General features: G+C 36.0%; 1 protein-coding gene across 4 annotated transcripts in view; it reads right to left on the bottom strand.

Moving 5' to 3' along the window:
- The window catches only part of cdh4 (cadherin 4, type 1, R-cadherin (retinal)), a 473,468-nt gene that overhangs the window by 281,059 nt on the left and 171,479 nt on the right, over positions 1–20,930 (bottom strand). For 2 of the 4 annotated variants that reach the window (XM_073915480.1, NM_131086.2), the window contains exon 3: positions 10,509–10,532. The exons of the other annotated variants lie outside the window; for them this stretch is intronic. Coding sequence is in view for 1 of the 2 variants with exons in the window: in NM_131086.2 (NP_571161.2) it covers positions 10,509–10,532 (24 nt within the window). In the remaining variant the exon portion in view is untranslated. The remainder of the gene's footprint in view (positions 1–10,508; positions 10,533–20,930) is intronic. 4 annotated transcript variants of the gene reach the window in all.

Genomic DNA, 20,930 nt, shown 5'->3' with positions numbered 1-20,930 from the left:
AATGAGTTATAGGTGTGTTTTGAGCATAAACCAATTAGAGTCTCATCTCCCATTCCCTTTAAGAGTCAGTTGCGTCGTGCCATAGCGCATTTACCATTTAGATACTGGACTTTGTAAGTGGAAAAACTGAATGCTTCACTATAGAGAAAAAGTTAAACAGAGCATCTACAGCGCAAGAATGAAAGATGAGACTCCTCATTATTTACTTTCACTTTCACTCTTGTGGACAGAGGTAATTAATTTTGTTTATTAAGAGCAAAGATTTCTTTCAAAACTTTTTCCAAATTCAGTTTAGAATTTTCAGCAAACAAATAAATGAACAATACTTATAAAGTGTGGTCAAAAACTGAGTTTATTCAGGTCAAAAGCCTGACAGGTGGGCAAATCTAAACTTGTTTTTAATAAAACAAATATAAAAATGCATATAATAAATACTACTACTACTTATAATAACAATATACAAAAGCAAATTGTCATGAATAAACTAAAAAGCCCCCCTAAATGAAGAAGGCATGGAGGCAGTGGTGTTTATATTTATGTAGGCTAGGAAATAATCATTTTTAAAATATTTTAATCCTTTAATTATTTTTCATTTGCAAAGATATTTGCGTATTGCTGTACATTCTGTTTTTATTAAACAATTCGTAAGCGAGGCGCACAACTAACGAACTCTGTGCTGGACTTTAGACCTGCTTTGATATGGTCTATTGAACAGTCTATTATAGCTTTTCAAAATAGCAATGCACCAGCAATGCGCCTCAACACGCCTCCTTTTTTAGACCAGAACGCCTATAGGCACACATATGAGCACAAGTTTGCTATTTTTCTATTTAAACAGCATGGTGCACAATGTCAAAGCAACTCTTGCGCCGAGCTGAAACTAGCAAACAACAATTGTGTCGTGTCTTGCGCCGCATTGCGCAGGGTGTACGATAGAGCCCTTCTTTGTTGGAAGAGTGAGAAAAAATTACACCTGAAACACTTCAACACTTGGTGTCTTCAGTCCCTAAACGTTTAAGTGTTTTAAGTGTTTTTCAGTGTTTAAAGTGTTGTGAAAAGGAATGGCAACACTACAAAATGGGCAAATGCTTTACTGTTCCAACTTTTTGTTGAAATGTATTGCAAGAAACAAAATTGGAATAGTGTTTATTCTGAAAAACAAAAACAAAAAAATATTAGAAACAATTTATTTAATGTTGTTTTGTCTGCAATAAAATACAAGTCAATGTTAAAATGACTATTTTTTTTTCTTTTTTGACATTTCTATTTGCGAGAGAAAATTTGAATACATTTATTTTATTTTTTCTTATTTTATTTATTTTATTATAATGCATTTTATATTTTAATATATATATATATATATATATATATATATATATATATATATATATATATATATATATATATATATATATATATATATATATATATATATATAATTTTATTTTTTTTTACTTTGACTATAAATAAATAAATAAATATATAAACGGGCCTAAATAAGTTAATATATCAATAAACAATTAATACAATTAATTATACTTTCTTCATTTTCAAAGCCAGCCAAAATAATTTTAGTCATTCTCTCTAAAGTTTGTCTGTTTCACAAAATATTATTTTAATTTATAAAATAAACAAATCATAAACAAATCAGTACTGCACTGTAATATATGTATATATATATATATATATATATATATATATATATATATATATATATATATATATATATATATATATATAAAAATAACATCTGTTAATAAAGAGTTGAGCTGTTAATGAACAGGCTGTGTAGTTTAATAGGATCTGCTCATTGCTTGTGAAACCCAAACATTTTCCCTTTTATTCACAATACTGAATTGAATGATGAGAAATTGATCTCTGCTCTGTCATCTTTAGATGCTTAAAAAAGTTAACAAAATACGATTTATTGACATGTTTAGTTTGAAAGTTAAACAGACAAGGTAGGTCAAGTAAATGATGGTAAAATATCGGTGTAATAAGAGAGCTCCCAGTACATTTTCTATTATTCTTACATATTAATTTGTTAGAGTGTACCAACATAAAAGGCTGAACGTGACGGGGGAAGATGGTGAAAAATGGTGGCAAAGTTTTTGATAAACAGTTAATTGAGGATTGTGTCTTTCGAGAATTTGAAGTGGATTCTTTTTTTGTGAGTTTAATGGATGTGTCATTTGTGGTGTGTCTTCAAATCTGCAAAGAGAATACTGGTGTCAGTGAAAATGGATTAAGTGGCACAGCATTTTTAGCACAGGATTTATCAGTCCTGGAAGTCATTTCAGAAACGGAGCCTGTGTGAGCAAATGATTATGAATTAATTCAGCGGGTATTAATGCGATTGGTGTTGTGCACTGTGCTGTTATTTTGGCAGAACTGTAGAGACTTTGAAAATGTAGAGACAGTAACATCATTTTCCATGTACACAATAGAGGACTGCTAGCTTCTCCGCAAAATGCAGGTGAAATCAGGTTTTACTATCACCGTGGGTATATTTGGAACACAAAATGCAGGCAAAACCTGAGCGACACACACTAAAACACCCTAATTGCAGAGGCAACACCTGTCATATCAGTGCCAATCTACAAGCAGCATCTCTATCACACGATGCCAACATGATAGTAAGGGCCTGGACAGTGTTCCCACCAGAGGCAGCCAAATTGGACGTTTCACCTCACTGCATGACTACTAGAGAGCCACTCCAATGGCGGACCTATTAGCAGGACAGATATAGCTCTCCTGGGAAGATTGAGAGAGAGCAAAAACCCAACGGAGGGGTAGGATTTTACCCGGCGCACTAAGTAAGACCAGTATATTTTTCTAGTTATCTATCTTCATTTCTGTCAAGTGGTTTTGGATCACACCCACATTAACCTCAACTATTAAGTTCCTCTTATTCTCTCCTTAGCGCTGTATTAAAATCTAATACTTAAGACTAATGCATTTGCCACCCTGGCATTTTTTTTACACTATGACAGACTAACAGGAGGGCCCGTTTGAGACAGATATGCAGAATAAGACACTACGCCAAGTCCCCTGGGTGGCGGGATTCATTAATGCATTGTATTAAAAATACAACCGTGCTGAATAAGATATTGATCATGCTGGGTGGACTGTGAAGCTGCTCGCAGAATCGTAATAACGGTGTAGAAATCACTCACTGCAATTTGTCGCAGCCTAAATAATGTTTTGATAAATTACATGCCAACAGTGAAAACACTTCCTTGTTGTTGGGGGTTTTTTTTCTCCCTTAAAATTACAGATTACACACTCTTTTAAAGGGACAGCTTGCCAAAAATGAAAATGTGATTTTAAACTACTCACCCTTAGCCCATTTTTTACTTCAGTTTAGCATTTTTAGCTGAAACAATGGTCCTTGGTGGTTTTTAAAGTGCAGGCCAATGGCTGCCAGCACAATACAAAAAATACCCAGGCATATATATATATATATATATATATATATATATATATATATATATATATATATATATATATATATATATATATATATATATATATATATATATATTTGTGTTGCCAATAATATACACAGACAACACAAATGCCCAATACTATCAAGCCTAATGAAGTAAAACGATTGTATGTAGAGAAAACCGAACATTATTTACTATTGTAGGTCTGAATGTCCTCGGGCTGTGGATAAAAAGTAATAATGTTTAGTTTTGCTCACACAATTTTAAAGTGTCCTTATTACAGTCTAATGATTTGTGTAAATACTGAGTAATATTAATTAGTTACACATACAGAGCTTACTATACTGTATGGTTAAGGTCAGGATGATGGTTTGGTTGGGGTTTAGTTGCATCTAATCATTCATAATATATTGCAATTACTACAAGATGCAACATCTTACATCTTGTAAAAGAGGTAAAAAAGGTGCCCTTTAAAGTAAAATAAAAGTTTTATTTGTGGGTGAATTAACACATTCAATCTGTCCTTTTTTTCTCCACTTTTTACCCTCAGTGAGACGAGTGAGACATATGCGATTTATTTGCCAGTTTGTGTGGCAAAGCAGCATTGTGTTGTCTGTCACTAAATGTGATGCTCTAGCCGATGTGCTCTGTGATTTGGCTGTTACACAGCTGAAGCTCCTCTTTCTGTGTTTTTTTTCCCCGCCGTGCACCTGATGGGCTTGAACAATTTGCTCGGCTGGCAGAAAAAAGCATAATCAATCGGGAGATTACAGATAAAAGGCTTTAAAACCAGCCGACCAAGGCACTTTCTACTATAACAATTACACCTAGGCCTACCTCAGGTAGCGCCAATTAAACTGCAAGAGAGTAAGAGGGTAGAAAGAACACAAGACAGAGACAAAAGAAGAGAAATGGACAGAAAGAATTTGCAGTGGAGGAAAGAGCAAAGTCAAAGGAAGTCACTCGGCGGCCATATTGATTATGTTCTTTGTGCAGCTATTTCCATCTATACTAACATTTTAACATTTTGTGCAGCTATTTTTATATAAAGCAACATTTGATCAGTTGAAGTCAGTGTTTTGAAATCAATTACTAGTACTATTCAGCAAAGCATGCATTTGCAACACTTTTAAAAGCTTACCATTATTTAGCAGCATTAGCATGAACCATCGATAAACAATACTCCTAAGAGTATGTATTTAATTGATTGGGTTAATGTCCTTTTTTATTTTTTCTAATGCATTATTAAGATATATTATATATAATTACCCCCCTTTTGATTTTATTTTATTTTTTAAGTATTTCCTAAATTATGTTTAATAGAACAAGGAGATTTCTCACAGTATGTCTGATAATATTTGTTTTTTTCTGGAGAAATTCTTATTTGTTTTATTTCGACTAGATTAAAATCAGTTTTTAATTAAGAAAAAAATAAAAAATTTAAGGTCAACATTATCAGCCCCTTTAACCTATATATTTGTTTCTGTTATCTAAAGAACAAACCATCGTTATATAATAACTTGCATATATACCCTATCCTGCCTAGTTAACTTATTTAACCAAGTTAAGCCTTTAAATGTCACTTTCAGCTCCATAGATGTGTCTTGAAAAAATATCTAGTAAAATATTAATAACTGTCATCATGGTGAAGATATAATAAATCAGTTATTAGCGATGAGTTTTTAAAATTATTATGTTTAGAAATGTGTTTAGAAAAACTGTAATTACGTGCATTATCATATTCATTTTTTAATGGAGGGGTTCTTCTACATACCATATCTGGTTTTAGAGTCAGCCATGGAAACCATCTATAACTGCTTAATAACATTGATCAAAATAAGCTTAATAATAATAATAATAATTAAAAAATAAATAAATAAACAAACCTTTCCATCTTAGAAGCAGTCACCGAGTTTACAACTGACCCAGACAAACCACAACAGAAACTCCAAAATATAAGAGTAATGGTAATGAAAGAATGAACTGCAATTTGCTCAGGTAAAAAAAAAAAAAAAAAAAAAAAATCAAAAAATGTGTTTCTCTTGGGTAGGTGCACATAATCTGTACAGCTGTAAAGCGTTCTGTCATCAAAACCGCAGAGTGAAGCCAGTCCCACACAAAGGCCAAGGACACAGAGTCCTCCTTCATTCACTCTTTCATCTTCATTTCTCCATCTCCCTGACACTCATCTTCTTTTGCTGCTTTCATTCCTTTAGTTTAAGCCATCAACCGGTATTCATGGTAAAGAATGAAGGGGGGCAGTGAGGAGAGAGACAGAGAGAATGAGAGCGACATTCAGCAAAAACACTCACAGAAAGATTTTACTTGTATGTTTTTGTGCATGCGGAGTCAGTCTTTCCTATAGGTGATACAGGCGGTCGACTGCGGCCTTGACACAACGGAGAAGGTCTTGTGTGAAGGAGTATTATAAATGAGTAAATCACGATGTGGGATGAAAAAAAAACTCTGAATAAACTCTACAGAAAGAGTGTGTGTTGAGCAAATGTTTTAAAAAAATGTCAGAGAGAGTGTACAGTCTAGCTTTTAATTAAGTATGGGTGGCATGGTGGTTCAGTGGTTAGCACTGAGCAAGAAGGTAACTGGTTCGAGCCTCAGCTGGGTCATTTGGCATTTCTGTGTGGAGTATGTTCTCCCTGTGTTTGTGTAGGTTTCCTCTGCGTGCAAAGACATACACTATACTGCAGGTTAATTGGTTGAACAAAGCTGGCCATGGTGTATGAGTCAATGTGTGAATGTGAGAGTGTTTATACACTACTGCGTTGCAGCTGGAAGGGCATTCTCTGCATAAAACAAATGACGAATAGTTGGCGGCTCATTCCGCTGTGGTAACCCCTGATAAATGAAGGACTAAGCTGAAGGAAAATGAATGAATGAACATATAAGGAATATTACAGTCTGTGTGTTTGTGCCTAGTATTCCTTATGTTTGACGACCAAGTGTCCACACATTACTATACCAGTAAATTTTGGCTTTGTAGCGACATATGAAGAATTCAGATGCAAAAACCACTAAATGCCGCTGGTTATTTTGACTCTTGTGTGTAGGATCAGTAATTTTACTTTTATAGTGATAAATAAGTTATTTTCATTATCTTTAAAGTGAAATAACTTAACAATAAGGGTGAGGCAGTGGGGCAGTAGGTAGTGCTGTCACCTCACAGCAAGAAGGTCACTGGGTCGCTGGTTCGAACCTCGGCTCAGTTGGCGCTTCTGTGTGGAGTTTGCATGTTCTCCCTGCCTTCTCGTGGGTTTCCTCCGGGTGCTCCGGTTTCCCCCACAGTCCAAAGACATGCGGAACAGGTGAATTGGGTAGACTAAATTGTCTGTAGTGGATGAGTGTGTGTGTGAATGTGTGTGTGGATGTTTCCCAGAGATGGGTTGTGGCTGGAAGGCGTAAAAACTTGCTGGATAAGTTGGCAGTTCATTCCGCTGTGGTGACCCCGGATTAATAAAGGAACTTAGCCGACAAGAAAATAAATGAATGAACTTAACAATAAAATAGGGGGCTAAATAAAATTAGACGGCATTTGGAGGTTTTTGCTTTTGAACTCTTCATATACAGTTGAAGTGAGATTAATTAATTAGAATTAATTATCCTGAATTTTTAGCCCTGTTGTGTATTTTCCCCTAATTTCTGTTTAATTCACATTTCTAAACATAACAGTTTCATTAACTAATTTCTAATAACTGATTTCATTTGTCTTTATTTTTTGAAGATACTATAATTTACCTTAAAGTGACATTTAAAGGCTTAACTAGGTTATTAAGCTTAACTAGTCTAGTTAGGGCAATTAGGCACATCCTTGTATTGACCTTATTCAAAAATGCGGAAGTGCGCCTGTTTTCGCGATTGTCTTAGAACTTCCGATTCAGTCGCCTTTGGGAGAAATGGCTAGGAATAATAAACGGCAAAAAAAACTACTTGGTCTACAAACAAATGTTTGCATTACTATACAGACCAAGTAGCATAATATAACAGGGAAATATCAGTTTGCAACATCAAACAGCGAAACAAGCAGTTTTTTATGTCTAAAAATGAATGGAAGTGAATGAGACTGGAAGTCTTGTGCCAAAAAGATTCAAATGGCTGCGTCCGCTCATCTGCGAAGAATAAGGTGAATAGCAGGGGTGTCAAACTCAATTCCTGGAGGGCCGAAGCCCTGCACAGTTTAGTTCCAACCCTGCTCCAACACACTTACCTGTAGGTTTCAAACAAGCCTGAAGGACTCAATTAGTTTGATCAGGTGCGTTTAATTAGGGTTGGAACTAAACTGTGCAGAGCTGCGGCCCTTTTGGAACTGAGTTTGACACCTGATGTTTTGTTCTGTGGATAATTGGTTTCTAAAAAATATCTGCTTTAATTTCAGCCAAAATAAAACAAGCAAGACTTTCTTCAGAAGAAAAACTAGTATAGGAAACACTGTGAAAGATTCCTTGCTCTGCTCAACATAATTTGGAAAATGTTTAAAAAAGAAAAAAAAAATCACAGGAAGGCAATTTGACTTCAACTGTATTCAAATGCAAATGCTTGCATACATCCATGCAAATGATTATGAGCATTTATCTGCTCTTTCCTACATTATTAATTACATTATTATTAATTATATTCCTACATCATGTTGATCAAAATGTATTATTTTGCTCTCTGTTAAATAGTCTCATATATATATATATATATATATATATATATATATATATATATATATATATATATATATATATATATATATATATAATTTCTCTCGGGTGAGTCTTGTCTTTTTCTAATGAAGTTGCATCTTAAAGGAGATTCCTGTGTTCACATTTCTAATTTTGTTGAGTTTTTTGTGCTATGCAGGGCTGTCTTTTTGTATCTTAATGAGATGATCTGTCAACAACTTACAGTACAGCAAAAAATAAAATAAAATAGTTAGCCAAATTTTACATCAGATTACTCCTCCTGAGTACACCGTTATATTCATAACATGAGTACAAAATTTGTCTTATCAGTACACAATGACACAAGGACTGTTCATTCTGATAGCCCTTACACATTCATTGACCCGGAAATTTAGTTTTGAGAGACAAACTAAGAATTTTGAGCAAGAGATCTGCTTTTGCATGTAATCCTTGGTGTTTTGCTATTTGTAAGCGTTGTTTTGAGAAATGCACTAACTGTTCTGCAAATTTCAATTCTAACCTGAGAAATATAACAAAGCAACTAAAAACTGTAATATTTTCTTTAGGAAGCTTTACAATATTACTATATGTGTGCACATACATTACTTTAGTCTGAGCTGAAGCCAAATCTACAGCTTATCTGATAAAATAACTTATGATAATGGTCCAAAATTAGTACACCCAGATTCAGGTTGTGGAAAAAGATTTAACAAAAATTTAAAAAAGAGCTAAACTCAAGAAAAACTCTGAAGACATTTCCAGAAATTCTGTAGTTTGTAATTTTGTTTTCCAATATTTTGAATGAATTAAAATGTATTATCTATTTCTAAAGATGTTCTGACTAAAATATTATTTTAAGAAATATATCCATTTAATAAATCTGTTTTGTTCAAATGCACCAAAAAAAAAAGAAGCCTATATTCGCTGAGAAATGGATAAAAATATTTATTTTCAAAATGGGGTGTACTCAGTTGTGCTGAGTACTGTATATTTGTGCGCATATACTCATGCAGTCTATACCTGCTCCTTTCTGCATATGTTTCAGCACCAGACCTCTTTGAGTCACACATGGCTCTGAACAGAAAGGAAAGCGTGTGTGTTCGAATGCATTCATGTAAAGCAGCCGGAGGAATAATGCCTGCTGTCTAAACTGTGACCATCACCATTACCGTTGTCAGGATGATGTCGTCAACATCTTTCTACATCGCTTCAACCATATGGCCCTTTCCTTCATTTGCTCTACCGCCACACAGGCCCAGTTAAAAACACTCAAATAAAGTAGTTCTCTGGTCCGCAGAGAGTTCTCACATCCTTTTCAAGCCATTCAAAGTGTTTGCATTAGCCTCATTATTATCCATTATGGTGCATTTGCAGAAATCTTGAAGGGCAGCATACTATTTGTACCAGCTTACCGTCTGACAAAAGAGCACTAGCAAAGAAAAGTAAAATGTGCTGGCCTGGAAATACAGACCTTGCTAGCCTCCACAAATCCTATTCTCGTGCAAAGTGCAGAGTAAACGGAAAAATCGGACCTAGTGCCATGTCTTGTTTCCACAAAGCATTGTGGGCAAGTGTGCTTTGAGTGCAAAACATATACAGCTCAAGTTTGGGACAGGACTGCCCTTTAAGCACAGACTCTGCAAGGCTTTTTTTCCCCTCTCGTCTCCTTTCTGATCTCTCTCTCTCTATTTCTCTGGGTCTCCAAATAAATGCAGAAATGGTCAGCGCAGGTGTTATTTTCCAGTGGCCCATGCAGCTCTGCAGGTGGACTATATGCTTGTCACGCAGTCCATTACATCTTGCACATGCGCTGTGCCTCTGACCCCCCATTTTGCTAGAAATGAGAGGTAATTTGAGGCTCTATAACATCATAAATTCAATAGCGAAAACACACACTTTAAAGATTGCCCCCCACTGAGTCAAATGTATGTGAAAAAGAAGTCTGTCAATAGAGTGACTCCCAGGGCAAGCGTCTCATCTTTGACAAACAGCCAGACCAAATGTGTGCGAACCGCACAATAAACCGCAAGGGGTGATTGACCGAAGTGAGTCGGGAATGATTGAACGAGCATGCTGGGAAAATGTGCCAGCTCTGAACACCGAACAGAACCGAGGGAGCAGAGGTGAGTCTTCAGTAATCACTAACAAAGATTGGGTTCTCTGTGTCAGCCAACCGAGCTGAAAGTATGCAAAGTGAATTTCACACAAAAAATAAAAAAATAAATAAAAAAGATGTACATCTGCTGCCGCAGCGATGCTCCAATGGACTGAGTCACGCATGCTTGCGGACCAACATTGAAAAATAATAATCACATTTGAGATCTGGCACATTCAGAGTCATGCAGAGCTGTTTCCGGGAACATATTTCTCAAGTACTCACCATGGCCAGATGACAGCAGGGTATCTAGAAGTGAGAGAAAACAGAGATGGTTACAAGATGAAAACAACTTTTATGTCCAGCACAGCATTATCTAGTATTCAGAACAATGCACTTCAACTATAGGGATAGATATGGTTTGACCTATCCAAACTGTAAGACATTTACAAAAATTCTGCTTTAATAGCTGGACGTACTGTATGATTCATTCAACCAATTATTTCAAAACCATCAATTCATTCAAATAAATATGAGTGACTGATCGTTCATTTATTCATCCATTTTATTCAAACATAGATTTGCATCATTAATTCAACTGATTCATTCAAACACAATTACTCATTGAGCTTTCTATGATCACCTAATCATCCATTTAACCAATTTGTTTAAACGCTGATTCACTGAAATCAATGCAATAAGCAGTGTGAGAATTATACATTGGCTATGAGGAGTTCAGCTTTTTTTGTATTTTGTGTAATACATTTGCATGGTTTAGTGAACCAAATTAATATATTTCATTGGATTTCATCTCATTGGCTTCTTATTTCTGGGCTACAATAACCTCTGAAAGTTTTTTTTAACAGATGTGATGTATAATATGGCATGTCATATATACACTGTAAAAAGAAGCTGGATTTCAAACAATTCCTTTATGTTGTGTCAACACAAACTGATTAAGTTAACTCATTTTAAATAAGTAGGCTGAACAAGCAGCAAAAATCTTTTGTGAGTGTTTTATGGAGTCATAAAAGTTTCCAAACTTTGAGAATAGATTAACGGCGATATTGTTTTCATATTGCGCAATAAGAATTTTTCATTAACGCAGCACGTTAATGTCGATAATGACCCACCACTACTTAAAATACAAACTACAACATTTTAACAAAACTGTATATATTTTTTGTTTCTCTTGATTTTCAGTACTTACTAATTTAATGTATATAAACAAATATATTATTGTAAAGCATCCTAGATCAGAAATAGTGGGCTAGATTTGGCAATGTTCAGACCCCCGACAGAATATTTTGTTGTATAATTTGCTGATCATGCAGTCACACTGGTATGAGCCATTATAGGGGTGGTAAGATGATGTATATTTATATGATCTGTTATCTTTTCTTTTTCTTTTCGGCTTAGTCCCTTTATTAATCAGGGGTTGTGCCAGCGGAATAAACCGCCAACTTATCCAGCATATGTTTTACACAGCAGATGCCCTTCGAGCCCTAGCCCATCACTAGGAAACACCAATACACTCTCATTCACATGCATATGCATACACTACTTTTACCCAACAGTGCATGTCTTTGCACTTGTGAGGGAAACCGGAGCACCCGGAGGCAACCCATGCAAACACGGGGAGCACATGCAAACTCCACACAGAAATGACAACTGAGCCAGCCGGGGCTCGAACCAGCGACATTCTTGCTGTGAGTTGATCATGCTACCCACTGCGCTGCCGTGACACCCCCTGTTGTCATTATTATTATTTAATTATTATTATCATATTTTATTTAAGATACATACTGGTGCAAACTCTTTTCAACTATTTCAAAAGCTGACAAATGGAAAAGGTAAGGAATATCGAACGAATGTGATTAGCTCAATGAAAACACAAATACCAGGTGGAAACAGGGCCTTAGCCGAAATACAGTTTTGTGGGGAAAGTTTATGCATTCCTTCACCTTAAGGTACACAATGAATGCATATTTCAAAACTTCTGCATGCCGAAAACTACACACCCACAAAATAAAATTCCAGAGCGCTGTAGGTCTTCCAAACAATGTTCCTTTATTCTACATGAATAACAATTTCTCATTTATTCAGCATCTCATCCCCCACTGCTGCGAATTCAGGCAGTTCCTCTCTCCTCCCCAAGGCTTCACGCAGACTCATTGGCACACAATCTGGGCATTTTGGCATGGATGCAGACTCTAACGCTGTGTCTGAACTCTCGCCCATGCCTAAACCTTGTAGCGCTCACCAGGAGATGACTAACAATCACTGTTACGATTTCAGACTCCCAGCACGTACGGGGCAGACTTAGCCAACTGTAAAACATCAAGGAACTTGCTTTTACCCCGAAAGAAATCTTAAAAATAAATACCTCCTTCATTTGAATAATGAACTAAGAAGCTCTTCTCGGCTGATGATTCATTGGAGATGCAGACACGCGTTTAGGTTCAATTAAGCAGCATCTGCCTGAAGAAAATAATTGTCGAAAACATTTGCAGGATTCCAAGGACTCGCTCAGCCTTTGCCGTCTATACACTCTCAGCTCCCCCGAGTCACGCTCTCCTGTTGTGCGTTTTAAATCACTCTTGCTGGATGACTATATGTGCGATCTCTCATACATCTTTGAAATGGAAAGGTCATCGCAATTTATTTCTCTCTCGGAAAATATAAATTACTCCGTTTCTTGTCCGACAGTGTTTTCGGTCACTGCCTGTGTGCAGCACAAAATGTTTGAACTAAAGCCATTGTGAATGTTTCCTGTGAACCGTGAACAACACAAGTTCTGCTTTACATCTCTCCACTCGGCTTTCGCAGCGATGTGACAGAGCCGCGAGGTCTCCAAAGATCCTCTGCAACACTTTACTGAACACGCTCTTACACAGCCAATACAATTAAAACCGTGCTAATGAACAAGCAAATAAAATAAAGTTTCAGTTTAAGTGCAGAAGTAATGGGCAATTCTGCTGGGTCTTGTTAATACAAACAGGGGGAGATGCAACAAGAAAGAAGACGATGCAAAGAAATGTATCTACTAACAAAACACTCCCACAACAAAAACATGAATAATTCATCACGCAAAATGGCAACAAACAATATTCCGTTCCACATGGATTTCTGTATTAATTGGAGTGAGCGTAGTGAGAAGTGGAAATTTCCGTGTTCCTCCATGTCTTTCTCCCTACTGCAGAGAAAGCCGCAAAGTTGGCTTGATACAAATTAATTAGTTGTCTGATTATGAAAAACAACAATGGACTTTATTGTTTTCTGCCATTTGTTTGTTTTGATTAATTATTACTAATGGGTTGCGTGCAGAATAACAATGAGGTAAAACGTTCTTGATTGCTTAAATAAGCAGAAGTGCACTGCTGAGGGTTTAGGTCGTCACAAACAGTCACAGCAGTAAAATAAACAATTTTAGAGGATTTTTTTAAATATTATTTGACATTTACTAGAACTTGAACATACACACGTTGTTTATCGTCACTATATTGCTTGGAGATTAAGAATAACAGGGCAAACAGACTGGATTTAAACTCTTATCTCCCATATCACCGTATGCTTGGACCTTGGTTTGGATAATGTATTTTGCCATATTCCGCCACAAAAATGTCAACTGGATACATGCCAAAATCAGAATGGGAAAATACTTTGTGTTTGCTCTAGTAAATTGCTGTTGTCTGTTGCTGATTACTTATGTGCAAAAGGATTAAACCAGTAATATACTTTATGCAAATATCCAGTTGAACATGCTAGACGTGTTTTTTGTGCTTTTCGGGCTCAGTACTTAAGAGGGTGGTACAGCTCCCTTTAAATGTCTTTGAATTTGATCAGAACCTAACTGTAATCTGAACAGAAAGTCGGATTAAGCAAGAGGAGTAAGTATCTTTAGAATCACCTTTTTTCTCTTCCCATACTGAGAAAGCTAACAAATTAACACATACTGTACTGTAGTTTCCAGGGAAAAGCGATAACTAATCTAAAAATATCTAATTACTTTGGATTTTTAATGGGGTTGAATGATTTGATGACTAAAGTATCCAAAGAGAAAAAAAAAAAATAAAAAAATTCTCAAGGGTTTGGAATCCTTTGAGAGCGAGTAAATACTATCCCTTTGATGGTCACTATGATTGTACTTGTGTAATAGATAGAAGCAACTTTGTTATGTCTTTTAACAATTAATTATTCTGCTCTAGATAGCTGTATAAAGATTTTCACATTTTCAAATTAAGCTAATTTGTCAAGCTAAGAGCTAAGGCTGGAAATAGAAACCAAGTGGCAACCATCAAGGTGCATGAAGGTAAGCAAACATTTGCAAACAAACAAAAGCACACACATTTGAATAAAAGTACATGTACAAATCTCTCAAACTATAGTTTTCAGTTTGTCAACACTGCAAACAGGTGTGACTAACCTGAACCTTTTGTAAAATCTGACAATCCTAAACAAGCCAATTTTATTTTAAATGTCTGCATGAACAAAAATGCTAAATAGCATTTTAAAGCAATTCACTGTATCTTTACATATATTTCTAGCCTATTATGCATTTACACTGGGCATCAAAATTAATGCTTGACACAGGGCATGTCTGAAGTGTCGCACTGACGCAAGCACCTTAGTGTTCCAATCACATCCAGCTTGTATGTATACACACCAATATAGGCTATATAACACACACATGTATACATAACAGTCCCGTTATGTATATAAAGATTGATCATATCAATCACACAACGTCATAAGATGTTAACATTAGTTTAGAGTTAGGTTGTGACATCAGGTGACCAAAATTTAATGTCTAGGCAGCGTCTAAGGACAACATTATTTTAATGTCCAATAACGATGCCAAATGACCTTGATATTTGGTTGATTTTAGGATGTATTAGAAAGTGACCAATATTTGACATCTTTAACCAACGTCTTATTGACATCAAATACTGACATTAATTCATCAGATATGGCAACTAAAATCCAATGTCTGATAGATGTCATAGTGGTAACTTCAACACAACCTCAAGCTGTATCAGTAGATGCTAATATTTGGTTGATTTTAGGTAGGATTTTGGACATCGACCTGATGTTGAGTTCTGACGTCAACCCAATTTTCATTTTCAAACAAAATACATACCCACGACGTTGGGTCAATCTGACAATCTGATTACAACGTCAATCTGAAGTCATGTTGATGTCTTGAGCATGCTGGGTGTTTATGGCCATTTACAGTAAGTCATTATACAGTAAACACCCGTCATCTTCTCATCAGTGAAATGTATCTAAATAGTTTCTGGGTCAACGAGTGTAAAGATTTTGGACATCTTCTTGGACATTTTTTAATGCTTCCAAACAGTTTGCTGCCACTATAAATTTCTCATGTCTTGACATTGTTCATTATGATGTAATTTACCTTCTATCTGTGATTTGATTGAACAGGAATCACATGACTGATTTTTCCAATCTCCATAGACAAGAAAAAATAAAGTAGTGACTGCAGGTTGAAAGAAAAGGAGTAAAAGTACCAATGCTGCACTGAAAAAGTAAAAGTACACATTAGTAAAATGATTTAGTAAACTACAATTTCTGAGACAAACTACTCAATTTAAGTAGTTTGAGCATTTGTAATGTGTTAACACCACTGGTGAACTACATACTGTCTAATAGGCCAGGACACTCTTGTAAAAGAGATTTTTAATCTCAACGTGCATTTCCTGGTTAAATAAGAAAAAAAGAGAGTATTCTTCAAATAACCTATGTTGAGTTCAATAGAAAAAAAGTCAACTCAAATAGATGAAAATGAGTACATGAAAACTCAGTCATCATAGTGTTACAACGCCAAACCAGTTTTATCACTAGCAACTGTCTTTAGATGTTTCTTTAATGCTTTCCTCAACAGTCTTCTTAACTAACCAATGTAGCCCCAGTTTTTGCTGGTGTGAACTTCGACAAAATTCAAGCAGGTCTTTTCAGCAAGGTAGGTTTTATGTTACCTGAGCTGCAGCTTAGACCTGGCAGAGCTTGATCTTCAGGATCTAGCTTTAGTCTGGATAATGCGAGGATGGAAGTGCAAACCATCATCTGTACTGAAGTCCAAAGTGACCAAAGAATATCGCTTTCAATCTAATAACCAAGCTCAGTGGGTCTGGAGCCTTCAGGCATTATCTCATATCTCTAAAACCTTTTCCAGCTGTGGGCGCAGCCTCTCTCAGTCATGTGACACACCATAAAAGAGGTAATATCCTGTAGGTGTGACATGGTTAAATCCGGCCGTGTGCAACAGTAGAGCAGATCAGGCGGATTTCACACATTCAGCGAGGTAATCGAAAACAGTCTCCACAAACATACACACACACATGGCAGAGGTAGAGGAACAACAGAGGGATGCACGTACTGCACAAACAGATTGTGAGGGTAATTCAATTTCCTGCTGCAGCGCTGAGGCTCAAATGGTCTCCATCAGTGGTTCAATCAGCGGCTGCTTCTGTAATTTCCCCAGCTGGACTCTCACCTCGTCTCACACATTGAAGGGATGCACCCAGGCCAGTGCTGATACCTGGGCAAAATACTAAAGTATAGGACTAGCACTTTAAACCGTACAGTAGAATGCTGTGATAAGACGTGATAATACTTGTTACACCTGTTGTTGCTAAACAAACTAAAATACACCCTTTACAACCTAGCTAATGGGAAAAAAAATAGAGAAACGGAAGCTTGTAAAGGTGCAAACTGAAATGCTGGAGATTTGTACCAAGGAATGGATGGATTCATTTCACCACATTTTCAGCGAAAGCAGAGTGTCAACAGATGTAGCTGTAGCAGTTCTGTTAGGCTAGGATTACCACATTACGTATCTCTAGGCATAATATTACATATTATACCACATTATACATATAGAATAACATACTTACGATTAATAAAATGTGTGGTAAATCATGTGTGAAAAGCTATACAATATTTTCTATTAATATTTACAAGTATTACATTAGCATTTGTCGCCTCATAGCAAGAAGGTCGCTGGTTCAAGCCCCAGCTGAACCAGTTGGCATTTCTCTGTGGAGCTTGCATGTTCTCCCTGTGTTTGTGTGGGTTTTCTCCGGGTGCTCCGGTTTCCCCCACAGTCCAAAGAAATAAAAAAATATATATATAAAAATGATTCATCCTTTCATTACTTCAAGATTAGACTACTGTAATTCATTATATTTTGGGATCAGTCAGACAACTATATTCTGCCTACAATTAGTTCAAAATTCTGCTGCAAGGCTTTTAACCGATACCGAAAATATGACCACATCACACCAGTTTTGCACTCTTTGCACTGGTTGCCTGTGCACTATTGTGTCACTTTTAAAATTCTTCTCCTGGTTTTTAAATCACTAAATGGCCTGGCTCCTTCCTACCTGTCAGACCTGTTGACTGAACATCAGTCTGGTCGGTCATCTAACCAGAGATTATAATACATCCCAAAGTCGAGGCTGAAATGCAGGGGTGACCGGGCTTTCGCAGTTGCTGGTCCTACCTTGTGTAATGCTCTGCCCCACTGTATTAGGTCTATAACATCTCTGTCTGTTTTTAAATCTAGGTTGAAAACTTTCCTTTTTGATTTGGCATTTTATCAGTGAGAATTGTTTGTTTTCAGCTATAATAACTATCAGTGACATTTGTTTGTTTTTAGCTACAATAACTATTAGTGAGAATTGTTTGTTTTAGCTATAATTTTATACTTGTTCTGTACTTTGGATTGTTCACCACATTGGTCAACCTTTGGTTGTGTATAATAGTGCTATATAAATAAAATTGACATTGACAATTGACATGTGGTAAAGGTGAATGGAATAAACTAAATTGGGTGTAGTGTCTGTACTGTGTGTAAATGTGAGGGTCTATAGATGTTGTCCAGTGTTGGGTTGCAGCTGGAAGAGCATCCCCTGCGTAAATATATGCTGGATATGTTAGTGGTTCATTCTTCTGTGGCGATCCCTGATAAATAAAGGAACTAAGCCGAATGAAAAAGAATGAATGAATGAATATTGGTGTTGTTCAATTTAAGCTTTTATGCATAGATCCATAAATGCATATTATTATTGTTACTATTATTATAACACACATATTATTCTATTATCTATTATATGTAATAGATAAACACCAATTAAATCATATTATGTGGTATATATTTATATACATGATGTTGTATAATTTTCAACAGAATTTTTGTTATGAAGGGTCAAACACCAAACTTGATTGAGAGCCATGGACCGAAGTTAAATATATCAAGTTATATAAAAAAGCAGCCATGGATATGGCTCTCATTTATTTCAAATTTAATTAAAATCATCAGATCAAATAATGCATTTTATACTGTATTTATTTTTTTAAGTTTATCATTAGGCTAATATAACAAAAACATGGTAATTCCATTTACTGTATAACACAATGGAGTTAAATGCCGAATACACTAGACAATCTGCACCAGCTTTTCCTTTGATTTGCTCACTGAGGAATTCTGAGTTGTGGTGTATAAGTTGTGCAACAAGATGTTCATGATTTTTTTTTTTTATATATAATTTTCAACATATAATTGAAGCATTTAATCAAAGTTAGTTTTGTGTAGCTTTTAATAAAACAAACATATAAAAGGTTACGTAAAATTAAAAATGACAGTGTGTATTAAAGGTGTTAACCCCAACCCTCTCCAAAACTCTCCCTCTCTTCTCTGATAGGATGACAGGCCAAATGAAAGGTTACCATGGGCCAACTTTGGGAATCTCTGATTCATAACATTATACATACTTAAACTGATGATTAATGTAATTTAAATTCTAATTTATTATGTTGGTCTATATCTATTTGCATGAATCAACGTATTTGTACTACTACTACTACTACTACTGCTACAACTAGTGCTGCTGCTTATACTACTACTACTACTGCTGCTGCAACTAATACTACTACTGCTGCTGCTACTGCTGCTGCTGCTGCTGCTAATACTAGTACTGCTGCTGCTGCTGCTGCTAATTCTACTACTGCTGCTGCTGCTGCTGCTGCTGCTAATACTACTACTGCTGCTGCTATTACTACTACTACTACTACTGCTGCTGCTATTACTACTACTATTACTGCTGCTGCTGCTAATACTACTACTGCTGCTGCTGCTAATACTACTACTACTGCTGCTGCTATTACTACTACTACTACTGCTGCTGCTGCTGCTATTAGTACTACTGTTACTGCTGCTGCTAATACTACTACTGCTGCTAATACTACTACTACTGCTGCTGCTATTACTACTACTACTACTGCTGCTGCTGCTAATGCTACTACGACTGCTGCTGCTAATACTACTACTACTGCTGCTGCTATTACTACTACTACTACTGCTGCTGCTGCTAATGCTACCACGACTGCTGCTGCTATTACTGCTACTACTACTGCTGCTGCTAATGCTACTACTACTGCTGCTATTATTACTACTACTACTACTACTGCTGCTGCTAATACTACTACTACTGCTGCTGATGTTACTACTACTACTACAACTACTGCTGCTGCTGCTGCTACAATTACTACTACTGCTGCTGCTGCTGCTACTACTACTACTACTACTACTACTACTATTACAACTACTGTTGCTGCTGTTACAACTACTACTACTACTACTACTACTACTACAACTACAACTACTACTGTTGCTGCCGCTACTACTACTACAACTACTGTTACTGCTGCTGCTACTACTACTACTACTTCTGTTAGTGCTACTAATTCTACTCGTACTACTGCTGCTGTTGCTGCTGCTGCTGCTAATTCTACTACTACTACTACTACTACTACTACTACTACTGTTGATACTAGTAGATAAAATACATTATTCATTGATCGTACTTAAATAGATAAAGAGTACTATATATACTACTACTAGTAGTAGTAGTAGTGGTGGTAAACACCTTTATCTTTAGATATAATTATATTATTGATTAATAAACATACATAATGATGCATACGTGTAATAAATCATGGTAAATCCTATGTAAACATTATGCATTATTAATATGTGCCAATATAGTTTCTATTTTATTAATTACATAGTAGTTTAATTTGTGACAAAGGTGTTTTGATAAAACAATCAGGTGAGAAAAAAAGAAAAACAATATATTTTTTATTTGTGTGTTCTCAGCAAGTCTTGTCCCCCAGTGTCCATGTGAGTCTACACCAGTGTTTGCAAAAAGGTTGGCTAGGGAGGTGAAGTATTCCATTTATAAAAGGATTTAAATTGCTACATCGCAGTGCAAAAGCACAGTATTAGCTGCAGGAACAGAGGGTTCAAAAAGGACTGCAAATTTACAAAATTACACAGAGGTGAGGAGTCATTCTGGCAAGCAGAACTGAAGATGAAAAATTATTACAATGCCACATGTACGCTGCCACAGGGGTAAAAAGTTTCCGACAGAACAAAAGTTCCATCTGTGTTATAAAACTACAAGATGGTCCAGCTTGAAATCGCCAGGCTGTGAGTGCAAGTGCTGTGGCTGCAATGTATAGCACATTAAAATCTGCTGTAGTCCATCATATCACCAAATGCTTTCACATTTAAAGCTAATTAGCAGCAAAGTACTACATCACATACTGTAATAACCTGTTTTAATCGGTAAGCTGCATTGAGACTATACTATTAAAAGCCTTATGGTCAAATTTGACATAGCGATT

This window comes from Danio rerio, chromosome 11 (assembly GCF_049306965.1).
Source record: "Danio rerio strain Tuebingen ecotype United States chromosome 11, GRCz12tu, whole genome shotgun sequence".
NCBI classification, from domain to species: Eukaryota; Metazoa; Chordata; class Actinopteri; order Cypriniformes; family Danionidae; genus Danio; species Danio rerio.
This window is presented reverse-complemented; position numbering and strand designations above follow the sequence as displayed.